Source organism: Sorex araneus, chromosome 1, assembly GCF_027595985.1.
Source record: "Sorex araneus isolate mSorAra2 chromosome 1, mSorAra2.pri, whole genome shotgun sequence".
In the NCBI taxonomy this organism is placed as follows: domain Eukaryota; kingdom Metazoa; phylum Chordata; class Mammalia; order Eulipotyphla; family Soricidae; genus Sorex; species Sorex araneus.
The window spans coordinates 329,717,154-329,744,713 of NC_073302.1; the positions used below are offsets into that span (position 1 = coordinate 329,717,154).

Consider the following 27,560-nt stretch of genomic DNA (forward strand, 5'->3'; position numbering starts at 1 on the left):
GGCTCTAGGAACCATATACCCGGGTCAGCCAGATGCAAGGCCGGTGCCCTAACCACTGTACCATCCCTCCCTGAGGGTCTCTTCTTTCCCCCAACAGCTGGGGTGCCAGGGACACAGCTTGTCTTTTCCATCTTTCCTGAAAAGTTGTAATTTTTGCACAAAACAATCGCATTCTTTTATCTCTGTAGTCATCCTTAAATTATTATTTGTTTTGGCTTTTTGGGTCTCACCCAGCAATGCTCAGGGGTTACTCCTGGCTCTGCACTCAAGAATTACTCCTGGAGGTGCTCAGGGGACCACAGAATGGAACCCAGGTCAGCTACATGCAAGGTAAATGCCTTTTCCGCTGTACTGTCCATCCAACCCCCACAGTGATCCCTTTAAAGTGGCAGGATTAAGGGCTGGGATCAGGCATGGCAGAGCCCGTGCTTTCAGGGTGGGATACGAATCAGACAGTTCCTCCCTCTGAACTTCAGGGTCTGACTGAGGACTTTTCAGCCATCTGGACACCCACCCCGCCTCCAGGGAAGCTGGGCAGTGGCACAAGCCCAAGACTCCCCATCAGTGTGTTCCATCTACTCTAGTTTTCATTTGCGATCAGCTTAGCAGGAAGGGGATTCTTTCATGAATGGAGGAAGCTCTGTATTTACATGTGGTTAGCAAGGACGTCTGCCAAGAGCCTTTGTCAGGAGTTGGGGAGATGGTGACTTCAAACCTATCATAAAATCAGTTTTTTACTTAGAAATACAGCAGTTAACTCAGGGGGGAAAAGTTGTATTTTCAGAGACAGAGGTGCTATTCACTTTTCTTGGTTGTTTTTGGGCCACACCCTGCAATGCTTAGGGGCTGCTCCTGGCTTTGCACTCAGGAATTACTCTTGGCAGTGTTGGGGGACTATATGGGGGTGCAGGACGTCTACCCCGAGTCAACCATGTGCAAGGCAAATGCCCTCCTTGCTGTACTACCATTTTGGCCCCCAGAGATGCTGTTCAAGAGTGGAACCCCCAGCTGCAGAAAGAGGCAGGATTTTAACCTGGGGCACTCCAGTTTTCCACCTGGGACTCATCCCCAAACAGAGCTGCCCACCCCTCACCTTCCATTGCTCAAGTGACTGGAGAACTTAAAAGGTAAACTGGTGATCTTTAAGTCAGAAGTGGGCAGCTCTGACCAGAAAAGGCCTGTGAAATCATGGATGGCCCAGGATGGAACAGACATATGCTCCTTACCAACCACAGATTGTTGGCCACTCTCTACCTGTATCGTGTGGTCTATAAAATGATGTTTTCAATCTCCAAATTTATAGGAGGATACCCAGCCCGTTTTAACTGCTAAAATTTCAACAACAGAAGTAACAACAAAACAAAACAGAAATAACCAAACTCCGGGAATATAGCTGCTTAACACTTCTTTGTATTTTTATTCAATTTTTGAATTTCCATTTTTTTTAAAAAAAAATTCTGCCTGGTTCTGACAGTTAAATGGGAAACCACAATTACAATTCACAAACAGTGGTATGGAAAAGAACACATACCCCATCAGGAAGCACACCAAACTCTTTCCTTTTTATTCATCCAAAAGAGTCCAAGACACCATGTCAAATATGAGCACTGTCATTTTTTTTTTATATAGAAGGGGAAAAACGTTCATTCTGGCTGCACTTGGACCATCCCAGAAGTGGTTTTGATAAGCTGCAGGTATAGAAACGATAGCAAACTTGGAGGGCGTTTGTCTGTGAGGTAAGGGACTACTTGATTGGAAAAAACTCCTTTTGTGCTTAGTGAATCGCTTGCCAGCCTCAGTGGACTGTGTCTTCTCGGGTATTCAGAGAAAAATGGCATTTCCTGCATCCAGAGCAGAATTCCTCTAGAGCAGGGTGCTTTCTGTGTCTCCAATGCACCCCCCTCTTCCCACGGGAAGCAAATTCTGAGGCTTTTCGGGAACTTGCTGGGTCCCAGGACCCTCTGCCATGACAACCTTTCTGCTAAAGCACATGACACACACCAGTTCTTCCACTGCTTCTCTCAGGTTCAGATGACAGCACAAAATGGCACTTGTCAAAACAAAAGAGTAGATATCAAGAACATGGGCATGTCTATCCATAGAAAGGGCAAATCTTTGCAGGTATTTCACCCCAAAGAGCATTTTTGCTCTCATTGAATAGGGTCCCCTGTGCCTGAAGTGATACACGGGAGGCCGGGTCTTTCCAAATGGTGAGGCCAAGTCAGTGGGGGGGTTTAGGAACTGTTTCGTGCCAATTGAAACACTTTTATGCCCAACAATTCAATGGTCCATAAAGTAATCAAATGTTACCATTCTACTTATACGTACACACACACGCATGCACACGCACACACACCCATGAGAACTGTGACAAAAGGGACCAGATTCAATCCTGTGAACGTGCTCTTAAAAGGAAACGAAATCTCGAAGTTGAGGTGCCATAGCCAAGTACCCCAAAAGGCAAAACTCATCTCCTCCCATGAGAATTTAGGAGAAGAGAAATGAGACTTGTTACAGTGGAGGTTCTGGGGGTCTGGTGAGAGGACTTCCAGGGCACACTCTTCCCAAAACTATCTGTGAGTTTTTTCAATAAGCTGGTTGGCTCTTTCTTTTATTGGGTGGGGGTTGGCTGTTAGGGGAATCACACCCAGCAGTGCTCAGAACTTATTCCTGGCTCTGTGCTCAGAGCTTCTGGAAAAGCTCGGGAGAACCCTATGCGGTGCCGGAGACTGAACTGGAGTCAGCCGCATGCAAGGCAAGTGCCCAAACCTCCACGACTATCTCTCCAAACCCTCTGGTTGGCTCTTTCTTTAAGGAACAGGTTGCAACTCTGTCCCAGTGGCATTGCAAGAGTTAATACTTTGCGAGAGACGAATGAGAATAATACCAGCTGACTCATGGTCCTTGTTACACGGGTGGGGAACAGCTTTAGACATTTTCCATCCATGCTCATGGAGGAGGCAGGTGTAAACAGGGCCTGCCGTTCTCTGGAGAATGTGTTACTATTGCAGCACATGCTGCTGTTTGGCCCCAATTAAGAGGAGACTGGAGAGTTTTCACTTCATGGAGACGATAAAGCCGGGGCTAGACTGGCGGTGGCAGGGGACAGCCCTGTCAAAGGGTCGGCATTATAAATGGCCCATGTGGGATGATGTTCTCCAAGGAGGCTACTCTCTCCCTTAGTTTCTGACGGGAAGGTGTGCAGAGCCTTCAAGCACTCTGCTGTATTTCACAGGCATTTCTGGGCAAAGTGAAAGGCCTTCCTGGCAGACCCTGGGTGCCTTGGCCTGACCCTGAGTGTTCTCAGCTACCGAGACTCGATTGCTTCAAGAGCTCGAGTCCTTGCTGCACCCCTCCTGGGAAGAACCCCAGCCCAGGCTCTGCACCCCGTGCTGCCCTGACACCCCACAGTCTGTGTAATGCTGGAGGCAGAACATTAAGGCCAGCAGTAGCCATCTGTGTCCTGCCCTGCCGCTGGCCCCCAATCTCCCAGGCAGGGACTTGTATCCACAGGCGGGGGGCAGTGCCCAAAATGCAGGTTTGCTTTGGCTTGGGGGTCACACCTAGCAGTGCTCAGGGCTTACTCCTGCCTCTGAGCTCAGAGATCAAACCTAGCAGAGCCTGAGGGACCGTATGTGGTGCTGGGGCCAGCCACAAGCCAAGTGCCTTCAGCCCTGATCTGGCATACAAGTTAATTATTAGCAACCTCTGAACCAACATTAATCCACTGGCTGAGAGCGCGCTGGATGAAGAGCTATTTTGTTTTTGTTTTAATCTGAAAGGAATCAAAGAAGAAAGAAAGAACCAACAGATCTTCTGCTAAAACAAGAAATCAGCCCCACCTTGGCACAGTTCTCATGCAGAATATTGCACCCAGTGTTCACTAACGCTAGAAGCTTCCAACGATATAAATTTAAATGTATTTGCATATTATAAAAATAAAGATAAACATATACATATTTTACACTCATGACGGAACAGCGATGGACGGTCAGTCAATCCCTCTTTCACATTGAACAGAACTGAAATCTGAGTGCTCTCAATACTGCCGCCTGGACTGGAGCTATGGCTATATGTGCACAGAAAACAAAATCCCTGAGAAGCCGTTCGACTTTTGTTTTTCTTGTCTTCAAGTAGCGCTCGCCTTGGAGGATCACAGTTCTGAGGTTCAGGTTGTAAAACATTTGCCCCATCTTCTCGCCCCGAGTCCCAGCCTGCCCGCCTCATTCCCCCCAGCCCACTCTGTGCTCCCTCCACAAACAGCACTGAATGATAGAATGCTTCTTCCCTCTGGGTCCCTGCCGGCTGCAGATCATGCTTGGGGCGTGTGGAGGGGGCAGCGGCCACGCAGAGCGGTCCAGGCGGCTCTCTCTTCTCCGTGGAGATGGCCCTGCCACGCCAATCACTGGTTCCTGTGCTTTTCACCCACGTTCTTCCTAGAGGGCAGAGAAAGAAGGCACAGACATGACAACGGTCGGTCACCAGGGAGGGGAGTCTCCAAGATCAGGAGGGGCAGCAGTAACCACTCTAGGTTTTTGCTCACAAGTTTTCCTTTCTACCTCTGGGGCTCCTAAAGGATGTCGCTAACGTTTCTCACAAAGGAAAGAATCTTCGCCAGACTTGGAAAGGGGACTCAGGCTTGTGAGTTCTGTCTCCTGGACCCTCTGTTATCTCATGGATTAATTCCATTTCTGAGTAAGAAACCCAAACTCACTTGCTAGTTTGTTCTTGAGTCACACCTGGTTGTGCTCGGGGCTTGCTCCTGGGTCAGTGCTCTCAACACAGCCCTTAGAAGCTGCACACAGATACATGTGGTGCCAGGGTCTCTCAGCCTGTCTCTAAGGTGCCTGCTCCCTTCATGTGTCCCCCACATCCTGTCCTACCAGTGTACTAAAGCCCCCCTATTCATGTGCTTTTCCACCTGTGGCCCTGTTGGAACATCCTTGGGGTCCACGCGAGGCCAGTTGGGAAACTCTGCATTATGTAACTGACTAGGAATAGAAGTGTGTGCTAGGAGGGGAGGCGGGTCTCTGTATTGGAAACACGCTAACCTCTGGCACTGGATGGAGAAAAATAAGGACCTGCTGCATCTTACGCTACTTAAACCAAGTGATAAAAACCAGACAAAACAGAGCAGAGAAATAAAAAGTATACCCCAGCCCTTATTCTAGGTTTCTGTGCTGATTTTCAAGTTGCTTTAGCATTTATTTATTAAAGACACAGGGTCAGGAACATGGCCCGGCAGGAGGGCATGTGCTTCACATCTGTAAGGTCCCGGCTTGGATTCCCTTGAACAGAAAGAAAGGAAAGAATACAAGGGTGAACTGGTCTAGCAAAGTCCCCTAAAAATATGTCTGACTTAAGTCCCCATTCCAAAGACCTGGCAGGCTGAGACGGAGCATGAGAAGATAATCAGTTTGCCCAGGAGGTTCCAGAAGCCCCACCTTCGCTCCACTCTGCCCACGGCTCCCATAACTGGCCACGGCAGCCCTGCCTTATCACTTGCCAGCGAGACACAGTCTATGCTCCGGCCTCTCACACCCCTAGAATTGGCCTTACTACTCCCTTCCTGGGAGCAGTGTTTTATTATTTTCATGTAGATTTTATTATCTTTATAGCTCACTTAGAACATTCTATAGCTGATCCAAATGATTAGATAGGCATTTCTTGTCATTTCTTTATGTGGTTGACTTAGAATATTTTATGTACAAGTAACTTTCACTCCTGAATTGGGTACATGTCTCCTGTTCATCCCCTCTCAAAACCAAGCAATCTATAGGAAGCAGAAGTTTCCCATGAAAGCACGAAAAAACTGCATGCTACAGAAAGTATCCCCTTAGAATGCCAGACAGACCCGGTCCTTGGAAGGCCTCTGCTCCCTCAGACCTATAGTCCTTTCAATAAACGTGCTTGCTCTAGCTTAAAAGTCAACTCTTACATCACCCCACAGCTCAGACCCAGAGGATCTGGGTTTGGGTATCTTCTCCTAACCCTTCAAAAGAAATTTTCCTCCCTCCCTCCCTCCCTCCCTCCCTCCCTCCCTCCCTCCCTCCCTCCCTCCCTCCCTCCCTCCCTCCCTCCCATCCTTCCTCCCTCCCTCCCATCCTTCCTCCCTTCTTCCCTCCCTCTTTCCTTCTTTCCTTTTAATGGTTTGTTCATTTTTGCTTTGGGCCACACCCAGCAGTGCTCAGAGCTTACTCCTGGTGGACTTGGGGAACCATATAAGATGCCAGAGATTGAATTCAGGTTGTGATGTGAAGGCAGGCATCTGACCTGCTGTACTATTGCTCCTGCTCCTAGGAGTCCTGATTTTCTGCCTAACCTCCAGCCTTCCCATCTCTAGGCTACTTGATTTTACACAAAAGGGCAGCTTAGGTTCCTTTTATGATATTTCTCCAAATTCGTACAAGAACTGCTGGATATCCTATCAAGAACGACTTGGTCGAGAAGATGCACTCTCTACTTCCTAGTTGCAAACTTTTTGCTAGCAGAATGATATCTCTCCTAACACATCAGTGGATTAATCTTAGTGCCTACCTGTGCATTTGACCAAGAAAGAATCAAAGATTCCAAGAAATTATTTCCCCGAGGGCATTCTAGTGCGTGGAGCCAGCCTCGCTAGAAACAGGGTCACCAGACTCTGAGGGAGGCTTAGTGGAAAAAAACGAGGTCGGAATGTTTCAGGCGGAGGTTGGTATCATGTTTTCATGGCACTTAGCCCAGGATGCTTTTCTGAAGGCCCAGTCACGCAGGAAACGTCTTAGGAAGTGACTTCAAATTTACAGGCTCGCCCACTCAGCCTGACTGCAAAGCAGGGTGGCCCAAGCCCACGCGGCAGGTCAGGCGGTGACGCTGGGATTGGTGTCGCTGCATCCCACTGATGCCACATCCCGGGAATGCATGCAGGTGGGCACTTTCGTTTGTTTCCGGGTCACACTTTTGTTTGATGCTGGCAGTAGCCACTCAGCTAAGAGGGCACACAGCAGAGAGGAGGGGAGAGAGGGACTTGTGCCTTTTCCTCAGTCCCCAGTCAAGGAGGAATATAAAAATGACCTTTCCCAAGGGTCACACATTCCGCGTCCTCTGGAGGGAACCCCTGGGAATTCTGACAGTATCTGAAAACCTTCACGTGGCCAAGGAAGTTGGGGTTCGGGAGGGGAGTGGCCTGTTCTTTCACTCTCCTGCAGGGTTCCGGGGCCACCGGGAAAGCTGAGACATGCATCAGCACCTCCTCCTGGCACTCGGGGGCAAGCTTCCTCTGTCGGGGTGAGAGAGGCTCACTGGCTTTAACTCTGACCCCACTGATGACACTTTTCAAGTCTGGACTCTTAGTGAAAGAACAGGGTCATCCAACAGCCACCCGTCTCCCCCTCGGTGGCTTTATTTTTATTTTTATTTTTTTGCTTCTTAGGTCACACCACATGATGCACAGGGGTCACTCCTGGCTCTGCACTCAGGAATTACCCCTGGCGGTGCTCAGGGGACCATATGGGAATCGAACCCGGGTCAGTCGCGTGCAAGGCAAATGCCCTACCTGCTGCGCTATCACTCCAGCCCCGTGTGGCTTCAGCATCTCATCTTCATCTGTCAGGGCGTACCATGACCAACTCCTGCCTCTCTGAGCTCTTACACTGTACCTGTCCTGCCCCTGAGAAGCCTGGGGGTTGGGGGGGTGGGGGGCAGCTCCAGGGCTGAAGCGCCTGCCTTGAAAGTGTGAGGCTGTAAGTTCGATCCCTGTGGCTGCCCACAGGCACTCAGCACAGTGCTGGGTCTCTGCTGACCTGGACCCGCAATGCACTCTAGCCAGGTGTGTGAGCCCCATAACCAGGTCTGCGTGTGACCCCTTGACATGCAATAACGACTATGGGAAGGGGAGAGAGAAAAAATAACACCCAAGCCTGCCAGTCTGAAACCTGCCTAGTCACAGTGCCCCCACCTCCAGCAGAAACCACGCTCCAGGCTGCAGGCCACAGTTCCTGAGAATTGCTCCTCTCTTCCTGAGCACCGGCTCCCTGCGTGCCCCCCCCGGGTGTCCACCCCCACAGCAGCATGTCCCCATGGGGAAGCTGTAAGAAACTACTGAAAGGCAGTCAGTTCCTGATCTGCTCTCCTGGCCACACCTCCAAGTTTCTCATTCACCCTTTTCCTCCAATCTATGGACCCCAGGTCCTGCTACTCTACACCCCATCTGTCAGAGCACCTGTTACCTGTCACCACGGGAGCAGGGAGCAGGGCTTGGCCGACAGTGAGTGCTCCCGGAGCTATGCCACTTACAGGGCTGGTAGGGAGTCACGGGGGCTGGGGTCAGGCAATGGAGGTTATCTGTGATGAGAAGGAAGAAGGGACCCTCTTTACTGCTTTCTCCTGTGAAAACGGTGCTAGGGCACCGATGCTGACTGACAATCCACATGGTCTGAGGTCATCATGGGACAGGGGAAATGGGCAAAGGGTGAGTTTTGCATGCACGAGGTACTGAGTTCAATTCCCAGCCCCACTGGGCCTACACAGCACGGTGTCACTGGGCCTAAACATTCAACCATCTGGTCCTGTTGGTTGAGTATTGCCAGAAGTAGCTCCCAGGTATTCTGAATTTTGGAGACCAATTCAACAACAACAACAACAACAACTTCAAGAAAACTCTCTCCCTACTTTGTGATGGTGAGGGGAAGTTGTGCCAATATCCCCCGCCCATCATTGTCCAGTGCAGGCAGCTTCTTAAGGCTAAAGGTTGCTTGGGAAGCAGGGAATAGACTTTATTTGAGTAAAATTTTACTCTGTAATTAGAAAGCAATTTTGATTATTACCTTTAAAGGCTATCCACCAGGTACATCACTAATACTTTTAGTACAAGTAAGAGTCACCGGATGTATGAAGTGTTAATCTAAGGAACAGTGTAGCTCAGTCAGTATGAATCTGTACGTAACAAATGTCAACAACACTCAATCCTTAAAGATTAAGCTCAGGAACTCACTGCAGGAGATCTGCCTTGGGAAAATACACCCAAACACTGTGTTTTATAAAGCAATGGGCTGGCTTGGTCAATGCCAGCTTTTCCTGAAGTATTTATATATGATGTTAGAGTAAATTTTTTTTTTTCAGAAAAACTACTTTTAGTCCAACAAGGTTTACGGTCATTCAGTATATGTGAAATTAAAGTAAATTACCAAAAGAATCATGCAGTTTCCTTATTTTATTTGTTGTTTGTTTGGGTGCTGAGGGATCACTCCTGTTGGGACCAGGGATAGAACCAGTCTTGTCTTGTCAGCCACAGACAAGGAAGCTCCCTACCCACTATACTATCTCTTTGGCCCCAGTTTCCCAATTCTTAATCTCCAAATGGGTCTTGATTCTGGATAAGGAAAATACTCATAATCTTTCTCTATTCAGCTCTATGGGGTGGCTTCTCTAACCCTGCCCGCCCCCCTCTTTCTTTCTCTCCCATCCTCCTCCAGGGCACCCTAACTATGAGGAGAACTCTCCTTCTTCCCAGAGACTTACCCTTAAAACTTGGTGCTCCTAAAGTCACAGACTGAGTACAGTAAAAATGATGGCATTAGGGAAAGAAGCACTATCTTTTCCACTTAATTTTCCAAGAAAGTATGGAGAGACCTAAGCAGAGAGGGAACAAATTCCAGTGTCAATGTGGCTGATGGGTGACTAGGTCATCAAAGAAACACTCTTCCTCCCAGCCTTTGGGGGGGAGGGGGGCAAGGCAGCATGGGGGGAGGGGATGGTGAGTCATCCTTACGAAGAACCAATCAGTGCCCTCAAAGGCTCCAGGCGAGCTCCACACTGAGCCTCCACTCTAAACTATGCCCCCTCATCCCCCCACCCCATCCTCCCCCACACACACATCTCTCCATGTTTCAAAATTCTGGGCTTTGTGAAAATGTTTCTATTGTGACATAAAGCCCAATTCACTCCACTGCTTTAAGAAAATGCCATCGCGTCTGCACTAATCTGAGAGGAGTGAAACAAATTCAGAATTGCCTGAATAGCCTCATGTCATCACAATGTCACTGCCAAGATTCCTAGGTAACAGAATCACTAGACTTTTGAGAAGACGTCTAAGCACTAGTCACTGAAAATTCCCTGGGATCTGGCTTGAATGGGAAGACTACAGAATCGAGGTGATATTCCAAGTCTGGAAGGCAATTTTGAATCCCAGGGTCTCAGCATGGCTTTTTACTGGTTGTTGCGGTTTCTGGAAATGGAGAGCGTGATCCACTGCTGAGCACAACCGCCCTATTTTCTAATCATCTATCACATGAGCTGTTAGAATTAACTTCCTTTTTCAGTCCCACTGCTCTGCCTATGGCAGAGCGCAGATGGATGTGAGAAACGGCAACTGTCAGGAAATGATCTATTCCCATTTCCTGTTGTTCCCGGGTCAGTCCATTATAAAAACCACAGGGAAAAATGTGGGTTGCATTCCAGGTTGTGTAGAACACATTTTTATATGCTAACATGTTGAGATCTTTCTTTTGAGGGAAAATCAGTAAATACATTAGATTATCTGGCAGCTGGCCAGAATATATACTTTAGTTATCGGGGAAGGAAGTGGTCTAAACCAATTTGGAAATAAGAAGAAATGTTCTCCAGGAGACTGACAAAAGAAAATGGCTATTTGCCCAAAGACATTCACACTTCCCTTCTGATTTAGAGTATTTAAGTATTTCTACCTAACGGGCAACAGGATGAAGCAGATATTTTGAGTACATTTTAAGAATTATCTTTCTGGGGCTGGAGTGATAGCACAGCAGGTAGGGCGTTTGCATTGCACACAGCTAACCCGGGTTCGATTCCCAGCATCCCATATGGTCCCCTGAGCATAGCCAGGGGGAATTCCTGAGTGCAGAGCCAGGAGTAACACCTGTGCATTGTTGGGTGTGACCCAAAAAGAAAAAAAATAGAATTATCTTTCTACTCTCTCCTTTTCTCACTAAAGGTACAGCTCCTTTCAGGATTCCTAATGTCCAAGGCACCACCTTCTTAGGGAATCTACTAAGAATCTTAAAGGATAAAGATGGGAGGAAGTGGTAACAAGCCCAGGTTATATCACCACCAAAAATAGTTTAAATATCCCGCGATCTTGCTGATTGTAAACCTCAATACAGCCAATAAAAGGAAAGATCAGTGGGCGCTGCTGCCAGAGGCAAGGAGGGAAGGAAATGGGAGAGGGGAAGCAGGAAATGGGAGAGGGGAAGCAGGAAAAGGGAGAGGGGATTTTGAGAACAATGAGAACATAGTGTGATATCACGGATGATGGGATTTCACACATTAACCATTCACCCAAACCTACAGAATACACAACACCAGAAATGAACTCTAATGTGAACAGTGGGCTAAAGCTTTATCTATGTAACCTCAGAGACTAACACACGTGTAAGACTAACACATGTGTACTCTGGGGAGCAGCAGTATGGGAACGGGGTGTTGGGGGTTGATGCATGAGGGTATATGAGGGTGTAGGCAATTTTGTAAACTTTAAAGCATAAAGTCTATGGTCTGTTTGTTTTCTTTAAATCACTACCTGTGCTAAAAAAAAAAAAACATATTTGGGTGCAGGAAGGAGTGAGGCTGTTCTCCCCGCAAGCACTGCCACCCATCTACTGTCCAATAAGGAGGGAGTGAGGCAGAAACAGATTCTTTACCTTTGTCTGCCCTACGCTAGTGGTAACAAGCATCTGAAAGAATTTCATAAAACTCAGCAGTCTGTTTAACACCAACACACTGAGCAACAAACCCATTCCTGAATGTGATAGGGAAAATAATAACTGGCTGCATAGAGCTGGGTTTTGGACTGGGACACACGTAACTGTAAATGGGTCCCACATGTCTTTTGGGGGTTGGGAATGAAACTGCATGATCTCATGGATGATGTTCTAAATGAGACCGTGATGGCAGTGTCCATACGTGAACAAGTACCTTCATGATGCTTTAGAAAATGGAGCTGACTATTATATCCTTGAGGCGGCCTGAATTTGTCAGGGCAGTCCAGAAAATTTGCTACTTGGGTGAATTTTCATCCCAACTGAAAATGTTGCTGGAAATTACTCCAGGGTAGCCAGTGTACAAAAATGCCTCGACTGTCTATCTGATAATCAAAAGGTTCAGTTCTGGAGTTCTCCCAGGAGGGGAGACCCTCATGACCATCAACTGCTGGGACAAGTGATTGGGTTGGGGGTGGAAGCCAATACCGATCTTGATCCCATCTCTCCGGAGGGCAATACCACATTCAGAAACGTTTTCAGTGAGATTGAGAAAAGTGCAGAATTCAGAAGGACGGGCTGACCAGAGAGCAGCTCCCTTTGGCAGGACACACTGCAGCCAGGGTTTTGTCACACAGGGGGGACCAAGCCAGGGAGTCAAGTACCTACACAGACCTACACAGGATGAGACCTGCACAGGAATGGGGCAAAGGGATCCAGGAAGAGTCTGAAGCATCTTTAAAACCAGCACAAATCAATGCCCTAGGAATAGAGAAGTTTATTCTCACATGCCTGAACAGATCTGGCTGGTGCCTGCTGACCTGGCAGTACTGTCACTTTAGGCCATTTCCTGTTAGAAGAAGTTAAGAAATCAAGTTTTCATACAGGGCTCAACCTGTAACAACATGTTAGTAATCTCTCATACAAGGGCTTAATGGCAGAGTGAGATACAATAATTTTCACACACTTTCTTCTAAGGAAACCTTTTTTGATCATTTTTAGCACATGATTCATAACAAGTATAATACACAATAAATTATTTAGGGTCTGCTATTAGGGCAGGCTTGGGTAGTGGTTGGGAAAACTGAAAACTGGTGGTGGAAAGGTGCAACGATGTGGAATTGGGCTGGAATACTGAATGCAATAAATCATCACGAACAACTTTATAAAAATTTAAAATATTTAAAGAAATTAAGTGTACAGTCACAAGGATAAGCTGAGAATGGAATGGATTATGGTGATCTGTGAAGCATTAATCAGCCTTGCTAGGTGCTACCAATAAATTACTGACCAGCAAAAGGCCCTAGAGCCCATGACAAGAGGAACCTTGGAACCTGAAGGGGGACCTAATGGACACATCTGAGAATCATCTAGGCTGCTTCTGTTTTCTATGGTCCATGATCTTCCTGCCCCTGGGAATTTTGATATATACAGCCCCGGCCTGTGGCTTAGGGGGAAGGAAGGCAAAGGGAACCTGCAGGGACCAGCCTGAGTTGGCTGGAGTCGCCAAGCTGGGGAGTGCTCTCTACCTCTCAATCTTGACTGCTGGGACTCCCCCCCAAGTCTAACACTGACACAGATCCAGGCTAGACTGGGGCAGCAAACACTCCCTGTGACACAGTTCCTTCCAGTCCCCCAAGTGCCCCACTTTCACTCTACCAGACCCCCTGGACTCACTCAGGCCTGGCCCCTGGCCAGCTCAGTGCTGCATGCAGATTTTCAGCAGTGTCCATGGACATGAGCCATGTGTGCTCGGGACAGGTGTGCTGTGTATCACACCAGATGGCACAAACAGAGACTTCAAGTCTGAGTGGACTTTAACACAACAGAGCACAAGAGAGACAAGTTTTCCTTTGCTTCCATGTATTTTTTTTAAAGAGGACAATTTCCAAGAAAAGCCTTGATTGAAATGCAAAAGTCTCCCCTTTAGAGAGTCATCCTTCAAGCTGACACTTAACATCCAAACCTGACCTCCACTTGAAGAAAGGCTTCTATGCTTTTTTTCCTTTCTCCATTTTAAAATAGAACTATTCACATGGACAGGTCAAAGCAACTGAATGCAGGCCAGGCTGCAGTTTTGCGGAAGAGCTCCTGCCTTGCATGTGGGAGGCCCTGAGTTCAATCCCCAATAGATTCTCCTCTCCCATTGCCCCTCCAAAAAAGTTCAATTCCTAGAAGTTTTCCCTTTAGCATCTTAGTGTCTGAGGCCACAGAAGCTCTGATTATACAAGATTTTCAAAGCTGCTTGTTCCTGTAGGGATAATTGAGGGCTGTGAGGTGAGGGTGGGCTACTGCATTATTCTTTTCAGGCTGGTATAGAGGTCTTTCTTGAGGGTCCAAGAAGAAACTGCTGAGAACACACTGATCAAGTTGGCTTGGTGCCACATGGCTTCCTATGGAAGTGGATATTCTCCTTCCTACCCCTAGCTCACCTTTTAAATGGCACATGGTTGTGGCAAAACAATAGCTTAATGTCTCTCCTGGCTCAGGAAACTCTGTGCCAATATAGAAAGAGAGTACTGAGCAATCGTGTCTCTCCATTCTTTGTCCTGTCGCCATGTCTGCAACATCCCCTTGTCCTTACTGTAATGAGCTGAAAGGAAAGGATCTGTGCATGCCAATTCAAAGAGGAGCTCCATTTCTGTCATTTGATGCATTTAAGACAGGGGGTCTGCTGGGTGACAAGAAGTTATGAGATAAACCACCGTTAATATTTAAGAGGCAAGAGGGTCTATCAGCGAGGGACAGAACAACGTGCATATTCACTAGAACAGCCTGCTGAGCCAAAGAGCTAGAGATAAGAGTGTCCCTTGGGTGTGCAGTGATATTTTCCAGCATGGGAAGATTAGGTATGTCCTAATGAGTCACGGGACTGGAAGGAAACTTCTGCCAAGCTTGCTGAGGAACCGGAAGGTCCCCTCAAACCTCCTTTGTGGGAAGTGCATGGAGGGCAGCTGCTGAGGCTGCCCAGGAAGGAGGCTGGGAGCAAGTCTCTCCAGAGGAGGTGACAGCTTGCCAGAGTCCAAATGCACTAAAGACCCCACCCCCTCGATGCAAGCTTATGTACCAAAGTTACCTCCAATCGATTTCTCTGCCTGCCTGACCCCTCAGTGGCCTGGGCTGTGTGGCTGACCTGAGCCCTATTACAAGATCTCCTTTTCTGGTTCCAATATTTCTGGTTGCCCCTGCCAAGACTGGGCATTAAAAACCATCTGCCTCTGCTGAAAAGTGGCCTGCTTGGCTTTAACGACCACAAAGCACCACAAAGCACAAGGATGTGCTTTATCTGGAAATCTAAACATTCGACTCAAAAGTCAGTTCACATTCTGTGTCTGAGACTGTTTGGTGAAAGGATGGGGAGCCCAGTCATCAGGCACTGATGGAGAAGCCAGTTAATCTGCTACACATTTCCTGTGGGTTCTTTTTCTTTAATGGGCTCTGACCTGTCCTAATAGGATTTCCTCAGAGGCAGAATGAAAACTCACCATTCAGAATGTTCCTGGTGAATATGCAGACTTGTAAATGATACACTTTATAGGAAGGAATGACAGAATATTTATTGTATCTCAACAAAGTCGTTTAAAAATGCTCTTTTGCCGGCAAATATTAGAAAGAAAGAAGAAAGAGAGAAAGAAAGAGAGAGAGAGGAGAAAAGAGAGAGATAAAGGGAGAAAGAGAGAGAGAAAGAGAGAAAAAAAGAGAAATGTTTCTAGTTTGCTGTGTAAGTAAGATCCTGGGGTCTGCCCTGGCGGATGGGAGGCCGCTCAAGTTTGGCTGAGGGACCCTTTCACTAGGTGTCTAGTCACCCCAAGGATGGCAGTGGGATCCCAAAGGAGAGATGAGGCCAGCACCACATCCAGAACTCACTTTGAACACGGGCTGATCACAGTCGGTGTTGGTGGGTAAACCAAGGCCACATTCACTCGCTCGCTGCCATTCTTGGGGCAGATGATCTCGGCCACTCCTTCTGGTCTGGGCTGGCTCAGCAACTCCCCTGAAGGAGAGAAAAAAGTGTGTTGTTCGTGAGATCAGCCTTCAAAACCACTTTTTTTTAGACAGAGAAATGCATCTGGTGGGGGTGGGGAAGCAGGGAGGGCTGGCAGCAGTTGGACAGCAAAGGGGGAACAGACAATGGGGTCTGCAAGCTCCGCACCCTGCCTGCACCCCACCTGCGTGGCCCTGGGGAAAGAGAATGTATTCCTGTCTGTGGCAGGAAGGCCATCACCACCTTCCAGACAAAGACAACATCTGCCACTCGTTCCTGCACCATCCTTCCTTCCCGCAGGCAGACAGGCTCCAAGATCTTTATCTAAACGTCATGCAAATGGAGCCAGGTCCCTAGAGCCCTGGGAAGCAAGGGTTGCTGGGAGATGTTCATAATTAGCATTCAGGGCGGAACACTGCAGCCTTTCAACAAAGCCCTGTGCAAATGATCTGGATATGCACCGACTAAAGGTGGCATCAAGGTAAACGGTCCAGTTCCTACTGACAAGATTTCCTGGGTTGCTGGATCCACAGATTTGAAGGGAACAAAGTAATATTATCTTATGAGCAAAGGCGGAGGATGGATGCAGGGGGCAGGCACAAGGAAAACCAGATGCTTAATGCATTACCACAGGAAGTCTTGCTACTCAGCACACCCCAGATATCACCCCTCCAAGAAGACCATGAAGCCCCTAGGAGTGAGGTGACTTCCATCCCTGAGTCTCCATCCCCAATCTGCTGACCACTGGGTCCTGCCCTTCGTTCTTGCAGCTGGGCTGTCAGAGAGTGTTCAATCAATGGCTCTGGCTAACGGTGGCTCATGAGGGCAAAATATTCCCCAGTTCCCTCCACTTCTATCTGGAATTAAAATAAACAAAGCAAGGGAGCCACATATAAGTCAATATGGGGAAAGAGCCCGCAGAAATGAGGACCTGCTCTGGGGAAGCTGCCACTTGTTTAATGGACTTAAAATTCTCCTGACCCCAAAGTATGCGCCAACATATGATGATACCGAAACCAAAAACACGCACCAAATACAACAGGACAAAGCACCTCAAAACAGCACTTCTAAATGCCTCCCTTCTTGCAGGGGTTGCCACTGGGAATGGCCACATGCCAGCACAGAGCTTTATATGTGCATCTCAGTCTGGACAGCGGCCCTGGGAGGATTATTCCTATTTACAAATGAGCACGCTCAGGGGCGAAGGGGGCAAGGCAAGAGCCAACAGTGACAGACTCAGATGTGACCTTCAGGTGACGCATCTCTGTGACACCTTCACCACCACTAGTAAATCCCCCAGCCGGACTGCTGGGCTATACCACAAGACGTCCTCTCCGCAGAGAACACACGGTGTTGAAATTATAGAGCTGAGCACTGACCTATTTGAGCTTTTATGGAAGACATTTACGTCTGGCTTTGGTCAATTTCATTGGGCTTTGAAGACAGGAACCAAACATCATTTGAGTTCCTGCTACCCTTGTAAACAATGAACCACTGTACAAATTCATTTAGCATCATTAGCCAGGATCACGCACAGCTGAGCATCAGAGCTGTACAATGACACCGGCTAGGAAAAGAGCCCGAAAAATGAGAACAGGAGTTAGAAATGTAAACATGAAATGTTATCGAATGCATAAAACAAACCCAAGGCAGAGCGTGAGAGAGTGCGGGGGACTCGGAAGCCGGCCGGTCCAGATGCCACTGTGCGGGTCAGAAGCTCTGATTTTAACAGCCCGGCTCCCGCCCCACCGAGACCCAAGCATCTCTAAACCTACGCAACCGCCACACTTTGGGGCGAGTGCCAGCAGCAAGTCCTCTGAACCTCCCGTCACGCGCACACCAGGTCCTGGGCCACCCTGCCCTGTCTCCTCCCCGGATCGTTCCTATTTCTAAGACCTGTCCCAAGATTAACCTAAAGGCCCAGCAGACTCCCCTTCTCTAGTTTCCCAGAGAAATCAGCCCTAGTAGGAATTTCCTGGCAGGCCAGCATCTGCCGACAGCAGTCTGGCCTGTGGAGGCCTCTGCCGAGCTGAGCCCTGGCCCCAGCCTGGCACAGCTGGTTTACTTGCTGGGTCTGTGGCGGGCTGTAGAGAAATAATATGCAGCTGACCAGGAAGCATCTCCGGATTCTCTGGAACCTGCTGGGTCTTCCAAGTACCATCCAGGAGGAGCATCACCAGATTTGTTTGGCTCCTTTGTTGCCAACCAGAGAAACAGACAAAGGCTGAAGCACTGACAAGTTTCAGACACAGGAGAGATTCACTCGATGCTTCCGAATTTTGAGCAACCAACAGGGCGGTCTCTAGAACCGACTGCAATGACCTACTTCACGGAGCCAGTGTTACCGGGTTAGGAATCACATCCATCTGCTGAATGGGGAAAATAAGCGACACTTTCCTCTCAGAACATCCTCTCAGCACAAATTGGGAGAATGGTTTGCAATACATATTATTTGCTAAAATAGAAGAAAGCCATCTTAAACACCTTTAACACAAACTTGATCTCCGGAATATAGCATAGGCCCTGGTTAGGCATCTATTTGTGGTGGTGGCACTTGTGTGTGAAGGACTGTGAGACAGGTGTGTGTGGGGGGAGAGGGGGGGATGCGCAGTCCCACATCCAAGAAGATGACAAGGGTGCAAAGACTTGCAGGGTTGCAGGTCGGATACCCCCAGAGTTACATGAGGTGCTCGAGAAGTGAAGGGCAGATGAATGTTGATTTGCAGGACTGGGAAAACTTTCAGAGTACAGAATACTTTGGGGGGCTGGAGCGATGATAGTACAGCAGGTAGGGCATTTGCCTTGCACACAACTGACCTGGGTTCGATCCCCAGCATTCCATATGGTCCCCCCCCCAGCAACGCCAGGAGTAATTCCTGAGTGCACATGGGTGTGATCCAAAAAAAAGCAAAAAATAAAAAACCAAAAACTGAAACAGAATACTTTTGGTGGGGGCCTTCTGGAGGTCTTCAAAAGGCCCCCGGGGCCCCAATAACAGTTTTTGGCCCACTTGGCTCGGTCACTGAAGGTTTGAGGATGCTGGTTACCTGGGTTACCTCAGTGGTGCTCAGTAGACCATAAGGTGCCAGGAACAGGACCTAGGTTGGGTGCATGCTAGGTGTGTGGTTTATATGCTCTATAATCTCCCAGGCCCAAGAGTGCAGAAGTCGACTCCAAGCACCCAGTAACATTCCTTCTGACTGGTAGCACACCTTCTACTGTACCACAAGCCGTGATGTGTGTTGGAGATGACGGAGAAAAACAGAGTGTGAAGTAGTTCATAACAGTCCCAAAGAGGAGGGGGCAGTGCAAGGGTCTGCACCAGGCCTTGGTGTGTAACTCCTCTATTGGCCCCCTTAACCACCACGTGATGCTGGAAACATGGAAGGTGATAATCACTGTCTCCACACCTAGAAACTCCTGACTGATGATGATGCCGATAAGACTTTCCAAACACTTGCTCTCCCAAACATCCAGAGTCCGTGCACATGTCTAAGCACCCTGATTGTGTACTGATAAGGCAATACACAGGCATGGACCACAAATCCTCTACGGGCAATGTGAAAACAACAAAGGCAAAGCATTAGGTTAAACATCTATTAAATATACCTTTACTAGTAAAGCCACAATTAAAAAAAATAAGTCCCAAAGTTGTTGGAAATACCAAGAGTGATCCTGGAGTGAAGAGGCAGGAGTGGCCCAACTTCCACTCCCCATGAAAACATGGAAGGAAGGAAGGAAGGAAGGAAGGAAGGAAGGAAGGAAGGAAGGAAGGAAGGAAGGAAGGAAGGAAGGAAGGAAGGAAGGAAGGAAGGAAGGAAGGAAGAAAGAGAGAGAGAGAGAGAGAGAGAAGGAAGGAAAGAAAGAAAGAAAGAAAGAAAGAAAGAAAGAAAGAAAGAAAGAAAGAAAGAAAGAAAGAAAGGAAGGAAGGAAGGAAGGAAGGAAGGAAGGAAGGAAGAAAGAAAGAAAGAAAGAAAGAAAGAAAGAAAGAAAGAAAGAAAGAAAGAAAGAAAGAAAGAAAGAAAGAAAGAAAGAAAGAAAGAAAAAAAGAACACACATCATCCTCTTCCTCCCATCTGGCATTTAGCAACTCCCTGTCCTGCATCACGCTACTTCCATCACCTGCTGTGGAACAAAGGTCCCTCCCTCCTCTTTCTGCCTAGACTTTCTCCACATGCTGAAAAAGCCCAAGGGTCTGGAAGCTGCCTGAGTCCCTGAGGAATTTCCTTCCCCCAAGTATCTCTCTCAGTGTGTAGATAAGATACTCAGCAGAAACTTCTGGAAGATTCCACTTTGAAGCATAAGACTCTGACAGACAAAACATAAATATTCCTGATGCCCAGCATAAACATCCCAGGACAGCAGGTGAACTGAGTTCACATGGTGTGTATTAATGTGGAGGAGAAATGACTCAGGGGATTTTCAGGAAGCTGGAGCGCCTGCTAGGAAGGGTAAACTTGGGGCTCTAAGATAGCAAATAAAATCAAAGCTAGGATTGCTTCTATCTCAATTTTTTCACAATCAGCTTCTTTCAGCATCTCCACCAGTCCTAGATTATCAGGCAATATACAGACTGAAGAACATAATAGGAGTACATATCTTTAAATTATTATGGAATTCTCTAGAAAGTCAAAAATCGAATTAGAAATGTAGAACCATGCACCCCTAAAGCTTAAGTGAGGTGGATATTTTAATGTTGGAAACTTTATTTAAACACCATGACTCACAAAGTTCATTTACAAACTTTAGGATTTTATGATATTATGATTTACAAACTCATAACACAGTTGTTTTAGGTAGTCAATGTTCCAACACCAGTGGGACCTTCCCTCCACCAGTAGTTCCCAGTTTCCACTCAACCCCCAAGATTGCTCCCTCAGCGGACACAAAATAATTTATTTTATATTGCTTGTTACAACATCCACCTCACAGTGGTGTGACTAATGTCACTAAGGATTTACTGGGCTGCTGGGTGGGAGCTGAGCCTTCTGTGTTACTGTTTTTGCTCACTAGTTTAGGGGGCCTCTAAGCAACTTTCCTGTCTAATCTGCTGTGCTCCTACTGGGCTATCAGTACTGTGAAATTTGGAGATGTTGTGTGGCTGCGTATGCGGCTGAGAGCTAGGGTATCTGTGGAACTGAGAAGATTCAGCAGCTTGGTGTATCTCTGAGGTGCGCCAGGGAGCTGATACTAAAATGCCAGAGTAAGTTGGGTATGGGTGGGCTCCTGCACCTTCCAGCAGGGCGGGGACTCAGCCCACCTCCATCCCAAAAGGGCAGCCAGATATCTCAGTCTGAAGATCAGGCCTGCTCAGGATGGCTCAGCTGTGGTAGCTCTCCAAAGTAGTGTTTCTGACAAAAAAGTATTTGTGTTACAGGCAAATGCCATTTAAAAAGTCACTGTCCTGCGACTAGAAAGGTAACACAGGGGTTCGGGCTCTTGCCTCGCATCTGGGCAAACATGGTTCCCCTGATCACTGTCAGGAGGGAGCCCTAAGCACAGAACCAGGAGCAAGTCCTGGTAACTGCTGGGCATGACCCAAAAAACTGAAAAGGACAAAACTCATACTCCCCAAGGTGGGGCAAAATACCAAGGGTGAAATTCCAGAAGACAAACAGTGCCTTTCACACCATGATTCTCCTAGAAAGGTAAAAGGAAGCAAAGCAACCTGACCAATGTTGGAGGAGATGAGCTGAGAAAGAAGTCCCCTCACTGCTGGAGGGAACCGGGTCTGACTCAGCCTCTGTGGATAACAGTACACAGACGTCTAAAAAACTTAAAACTGGAGTTTTCCTCTGACCCAGAAATCCCATTCCTTGGCCCTAAGAACGCAAAAACATTAATTCAGAAAGACCATATGCAGGGGCTAGAATGATAGCACAGTGAGTAGGGCATTTTCCTTGCACATGGTCAATTCAGGTTCAATTTCCAGTATCCCATATGGTCCCCCAAGCACCGCCAGGAGTGATTCCTGAGTGCAGAACCAAGAGCAACCCCTGAGCATCGCTGGGTGTGACCCTATGTTCATGGCAGCACCTCTCCAATAGCCAACCCAAATGCCCAATAACAGGATCTCAGTCAAATGGGGTGTATGAAGAAGCAAAGAAAGGAAAAGGACAGTAGTAAGTGAAACTAAAGTCTTGAACTCTGACAACAAAGTGGAGAAGGGTGGGGAAGGCAGGTAGGCGGCAGAGGATGGGACAGGCTGCATGAACACTATTGCAAAAACGGATAACTACCACCCTTTTTAAAAAGGAAGGAAGCAAAGGGATCCTTCACATGCCTACACACATCTCTGTGGTGTTTTCTACAATCTGCAGTTAACAGATGAGTTCGTGAATGCACTGACTCCACACAAGCTCCTTGCCTAGAAGCAGATCCTTGAGAAAACAACCTTGCGAAGGTCTGCACAGATGGGCCCTGGTCCCCAACTAATAGGGGGTTCCGGGGCCCTGTTTCACCCCACCATCACTTACCCACCCAACTCCCCTCTCCTGCAGACTTACATGCCACTTAGCCCCATTTTCATCTCTAAGGGTTTATATAAATACAAATCCACCCAAGAAAGGAAAACTATTTCCTCTTTTCCTGCTCTGGATAAAGTTCCAGCCGACTTGGCTGAGGATTAGACATGCTTCACAGATCAAAGTGTGTTTGGGGGACCGGGGTGGAGAGAGCAGAACCCAAATTCAGCGAGGCCTTCCCCCTCTCCAAATGCAAGTCAAGATTATAAAAAGCCCTCACTGCTGGGCTGAAGTGATTTCAAAAGGCGACCCTTTATTTGGACAGCCTGTCACCTACTTCTCACAGCAAAGGGTCCAGGCTCAGGGGAGGGAACTCAATCACTCCAGCCTGCAACTTTCTCCTTTCTCCTTTCCTTCCAGCTGAAAATGGAAGGGCCCTTTGGGAGTGGCGCATGAATCTGGAGTCCTGGCCCTTGTGACCTTTTCAAAATGAACCTGATTTAATGGGACTTGAGGGGAAAACTGGCAGTCCTAAAATATGGGAAATTGCTTTACAGAACCAAGCCGAGGGCCTTATGGGGAAACTTGGATGGGAGGTAGCCTAGGGACACAGGTGCAGGGAAGTGAGTTCTCTGGTGGTGGGTGCAGGAAGGATGTATCCATGACACTATCATGAACAGCACTGGAAGGCACCAGACCTCCATAACGGCGGGTCTGTGACTAGAAAACACAGTATTCCTACTCTCTTAACAAGAGAGATGGCAAGAATTTCTCAAGGCACTGTTCACAATAGTCAAAATCTGGAAACAACCTGAGAGCCCAAGAACAGATGACTGGTTAAAGAAACTTCGGCACATCTACAGAATGGAATACTATGCAGCTGTTAGGAGAGATGAAGTCATGAAATTTGCCTGTAAATGGTTAGACACGGAGAGTATCATGCTAAATGAAATGAGACAGAAAGAGAGGGACAGACATAGAAAGATTGCACTCATTTGTGGAATATAAAGAAACAAAATATGAGACTGACACCCAAGCACAGTAGACACAAGGGCCAGGAATACTGCCCCATAGTTGGAAGGCTGTCTTATGAGCTAGGGGAGAAGGCAGCTGGAATAGAGAAGGGATCACTAAGACAATGATGGATGGAAGGATCTTTTGGGATGGGAGATGTGTGCTGAAAGTAGGTAAAGGAGAAAATGTGATAACCTCTCAGTACCTGTATTGCAAACCATGATGCCCAAAAGTAGAGCCTATGGGAGAAATTCTGTGCCATGGAGGCAGGGGGAGGGTGGGGAAAGGCGGGTATACTGGGGAGATTGGTGGTGGGGAATGTACACTGGTGAAGGGATGGGTGTTTGATTATTGTATGACTGAAACTCAAATGTGAAAGCTTATAACTGTATCTCACAGTGATTCAATAAAAAAAAAAGGATTTCTGCAGGCTTCTTTCTCTCTAAAGAGAAAGAGTGGGATGCTGGGATTCCAGAAATGCTGGGCTGGAGGAGGGGCTTGCCAACCCTGACAAAGTTCCAGTTCTTATGGCACACAAATGACATCTTCCATATACACAAACCAACCCTACCCCAAGTTCTATTCCCCAAGACCTGTGAAACCTAAGGCCTGATATTTTTGAAGTTTTTGAAGTTGTTTTTGCTTTTTTCAGTTTTTGTTCAGTTTTTGTTCTTGTGTTTGTTCAGTTTTTGAACAGTTTTTGTTCAGAACCCTGAACACTGAGTTTCTACAAGACTCATCCAAACACTGAGCTATACATACAATGTTAACCGAGCACCCCTTGGCCACTCTCCCCATTTGTTTTTATTTTTTAAGTTTTTCTATAATTATTTTGGAGGGGATTGGAGCTAGCACAGCAGGTAGGGTGTTTGCCTTGCACACAGCCGACCCGGGTTCGATTCCTCCATCCCTCTCAGAGAGCCCAACAAGCTACCGAGAGTATTCCACCCGCAAGGCAGAGCCTGGCAAGCTACCTATGGAGTATTCGATATGCCAAAACAGTAACAACAAGTCTCATAATGGAGACGCCACTGGTCCCTGCTCAAGCAAATCGATGAACAATGGGACGACAGTGCTACAGTGCTACTGTATGCTGGGGGGGGTGGCTTCCAAAGGTGCCTGTGGTATCTGGGATTGAACCAGGGTTGACCACATGCAAGGTAAGTATCTTAATCCCTGAACTTCTTCTCCAGTCTTCTCCTCATTGTGAAGTTGGTTTGTGAACAGAACTCTTTGTACTGCTAGAGGTATCAGCACCTGTAAGCAGAGGGAGCCGGTGCTACAACAGAACAATGCTGGCACTAAAGTTAGGTGACTCTGCCCCCAAAATATTGTCCCCTGCCTCTACTGACGAGGATAAGGATGGGTGATGATGGTGCTAAGTGTGCTTGGTCGTGGTGCCTGCTGGGGGCTGCACATCCAGGTGCTGTGCTTGTACACTCAACATGGTTCTGAGGGGGCAGACTGATTCAAAAGTCAGGGGCACCCTGAGGTCACCTGCAGCCCAGGTGTGGGAACTGGACCTGACACCACAGGGGCAGTGGAATCCCAGTCTAAGAAAGAAGAGCACCTTGGTATGAGAAACACTCTCAAGCAAGGAAAGCTGGCAGTATCATCCATTTCCTTCACCTCAGGGAAAGTCACCAGCGTGAGGCCTGAAGGATAGCGCAGGGGTTCCAGTGCTTGCCTCGCATGTTGTTCCATCCTTGCCTTGCACGCTCTTCCCTCCCTGGCATGGGATAGAATCCTAAGGGTCATGGCTGAGCAGAAAGCTAGGAATAGTGCCCTGAGCACTGTGGGGTGTGGCCCAACACCACTCCCAAACAAAAACCCCACCTTATTGGGGACAATGAGAGTGGGGAGACCAGACCAGTGTAAAGGCTGCAAGGGCTGAAGCTCATACTTTGCTGCAGGGTGACCCAGGTACAGTTCCATCCATCCCCGGTATCACAGACCCCCCCAGGCACTGCCAGGAGTCACCATCCAGCACCACTGGGTGTAAGCCAGAAACAAACACACAGACACACAGCACACGGGTGAGCCTGCACCTGTGTCAGACGAGCCGCCTGGGTTCTGAGTCTGAGTCACACAGTCATGCTGGCCTCCTGCCTGTGGGGACCCCGGGCCACTCCCCGTGGGCCTCTGCTGCAAGTGAGATGGCTGCACTGCAGGGGGATTAGCAGCTTCCGAGCAAAGCTCCCGGATGCCTCTGTGGCCCTGGGGGGCATGAGGGCAGAGGGATAAGCAGGGAGTGGAAATGAAAGGTCGTTCCCCGTGAGGCCTCTTTCCATCCCTAACTTCTTGGTGCTCAGACTTTGTCCCAGCCCTTACAGTCCGCTGGGCATGGCCTAAAAGCTGAGCCCTCGCTCGGGATGGGAGATGCGTGCTGAAAGTAGACTATGGACCGAACATGATGGCCACTTAGTACCTGTACTGCAAACCACAACACCCCAAAGGGGAGAGAGAGAGTAAAGGGAATGTGCCTGCCATAGAGCCAGGGATGGGGGGGTTGGGGGAGGGTAGGGGTGGCGGGAGGGATACTGGGAACATTGGTGGTGGAGAATGGGCACTGGTAGAGGGATGGTACTCGATCATTATATGACTGAAATGTAATCACGAAAGTTCGTAAGTCTGTAGCTGTACCTCACAGTGATTCATTAAAAACAATTCAAAAATAAAAAAAAAAAAGCTGAGCCCTACCACCCATCATCCTCAGAGCCACACAAGGCTCTGATTGATGCAGGGTAGGAGGAACCAAATGGCTCCTTGATTGACTCAGAGGTGAGCCACTTGTCTGCACAGCTGTGGTACGATGCAGCAGTGCATCGTACCACATTTTCATTAAAAGAGGGCAGGAGCTTTCATATGCACCCCAGTCACTGACGGTTAGATCCTGCCGTCGACACCTTCCACAGGACCTGACCTAGCTCAAGGGACTCTGTCTCAGCCTTTAGGCATGGAGGGATGGGAGCAGACGGGTTTGGGGAGAGGACCGTCATTACATGAAAAGTATCACTGGGGGCCAGAGTGATAGTACAGCGGGTAGGGCATTTGCCTTGCATGTGGCTGACCCGGGTTCAATTCCCATTCCCAGCATCCCATATGGACCCTCAAGTACCACCAGGAGTGATTCCTGAGTGCAGAGCCAGGAGTAACCCCTGAGCATCACTGGGTGTGATAACACCCTCCCCTCCACCCACAAAAAAAAAAAAGTATCACTTAAAACAGTTCTTTTTTTTTTTTTTTAATTTTATCGAATCATCCTGAGATAGTTACAAGCTTTCATGTTTGGGTTACAATCACACAATGATCAAACACCCATCCTTCCACCAGTGCACATTCCCCACACCAATATCCTGGATATACCCCCCCCCCCCACTCTCCCATGCTCCCCCTGCCTCCATGGTAGACAATATTCCCCATACTCTCTCTCTACTTTGGGGCATTATAGCTTGCAACACAGACACTGAGAGGTCATCATGTTTGGTCCATTATCTACTTTCGGCATACATCTCCCACCCCGAGTGATTCCTCCAGCCATCATTTTCTTAGTGATCCCTTCTCTATTCCATCTGCCTTCTCCCTTCTGCTCATGAAGCAGTCTTCCAGCTATGGGGCAATCCTCCTGGCCCTTGTATCTACTCTCCTTGGGTGTCAGCCTCATGTGATGTTATTCTATACTCCACAAATGAGTGCAGTTCTTCTATGTCTGTCCCTCTCTCTCGGACTCATTTCACTTAGCAGGATACTCTCCACATCTATCCATTTATAAGCAAATTTCATGACTTCATCTCTCCTAACAGCTGCACAGTATTCCATTGTATAGATGAGCCAACGTTTCTTTAACCAGTCATCTGTTCTTGGGCTCTTGGGTTGTTTCCGGATTTTGGCTATTATGAACAGTGCTGCAAAGAACATAGAGGTACAGATGCCATTTCTACTGTGCTTTTTTGCATCCTCAGGATATATTCCCAGAAGTGGAATTGCAGGATCATATGGAAGCTCAATTTCTAGTTTTTGAAGGACTGTCCATATTGTTTTCCAGAAAGGCTGGACCAGTCGGCATTCCCCAACAATGAAAGAGCATCCCTTTTTCCCCACATCTACTCTAGCACTGGTTGCTTTTGTTCTTTTGAATGTGTGCCAGTCTCTGTGGTGTAAGATGATATCTTATTGTTTTGATTTGCATCTCCCTGATGACTAGTGATGTGGAGAATTTTTTCATGTTATGCGGTACCTATCAGGATACCCATGACATTTTTCAAAGAAATAAACAAAACACTCCTGAAATTCATATGGAACAAAACCCCCCCACGAATAGCTAAAGCAATGCTTGGGGGAAGGAAGATGGGGGCATTACCTTCCCCAACTTCAAACTCTACTATA

General features: G+C 47.9%; 1 protein-coding gene across 2 annotated transcripts in view; it reads right to left on the reverse strand.

Annotated features, from left to right (window-relative positions):
* Positions 1–1,394: 1,394 nt before the first annotated feature.
* The window catches only part of MFHAS1 (multifunctional ROCO family signaling regulator 1), a 94,317-nt gene continuing 68,151 nt past the window's right edge, over positions 1,395–27,560 (reverse strand). The window contains exons 2-4 of one of the 2 annotated variants that reach the window (XR_008629205.1): positions 15,579–15,705; positions 9,499–9,609; positions 1,395–4,436 (exon numbers count right to left, since the gene is read on the reverse strand). Coding sequence is in view for 1 of the 2 variants with exons in the window: in XM_004618901.2 (XP_004618958.2) it covers positions 4,403–4,436; positions 15,579–15,705 (161 nt within the window). In the remaining variant the exon portion in view is untranslated. The remainder of the gene's footprint in view (positions 4,437–9,498; positions 9,610–15,578; positions 15,706–27,560) is intronic. The other variant, XM_004618901.2, reaches the window with a different exon arrangement.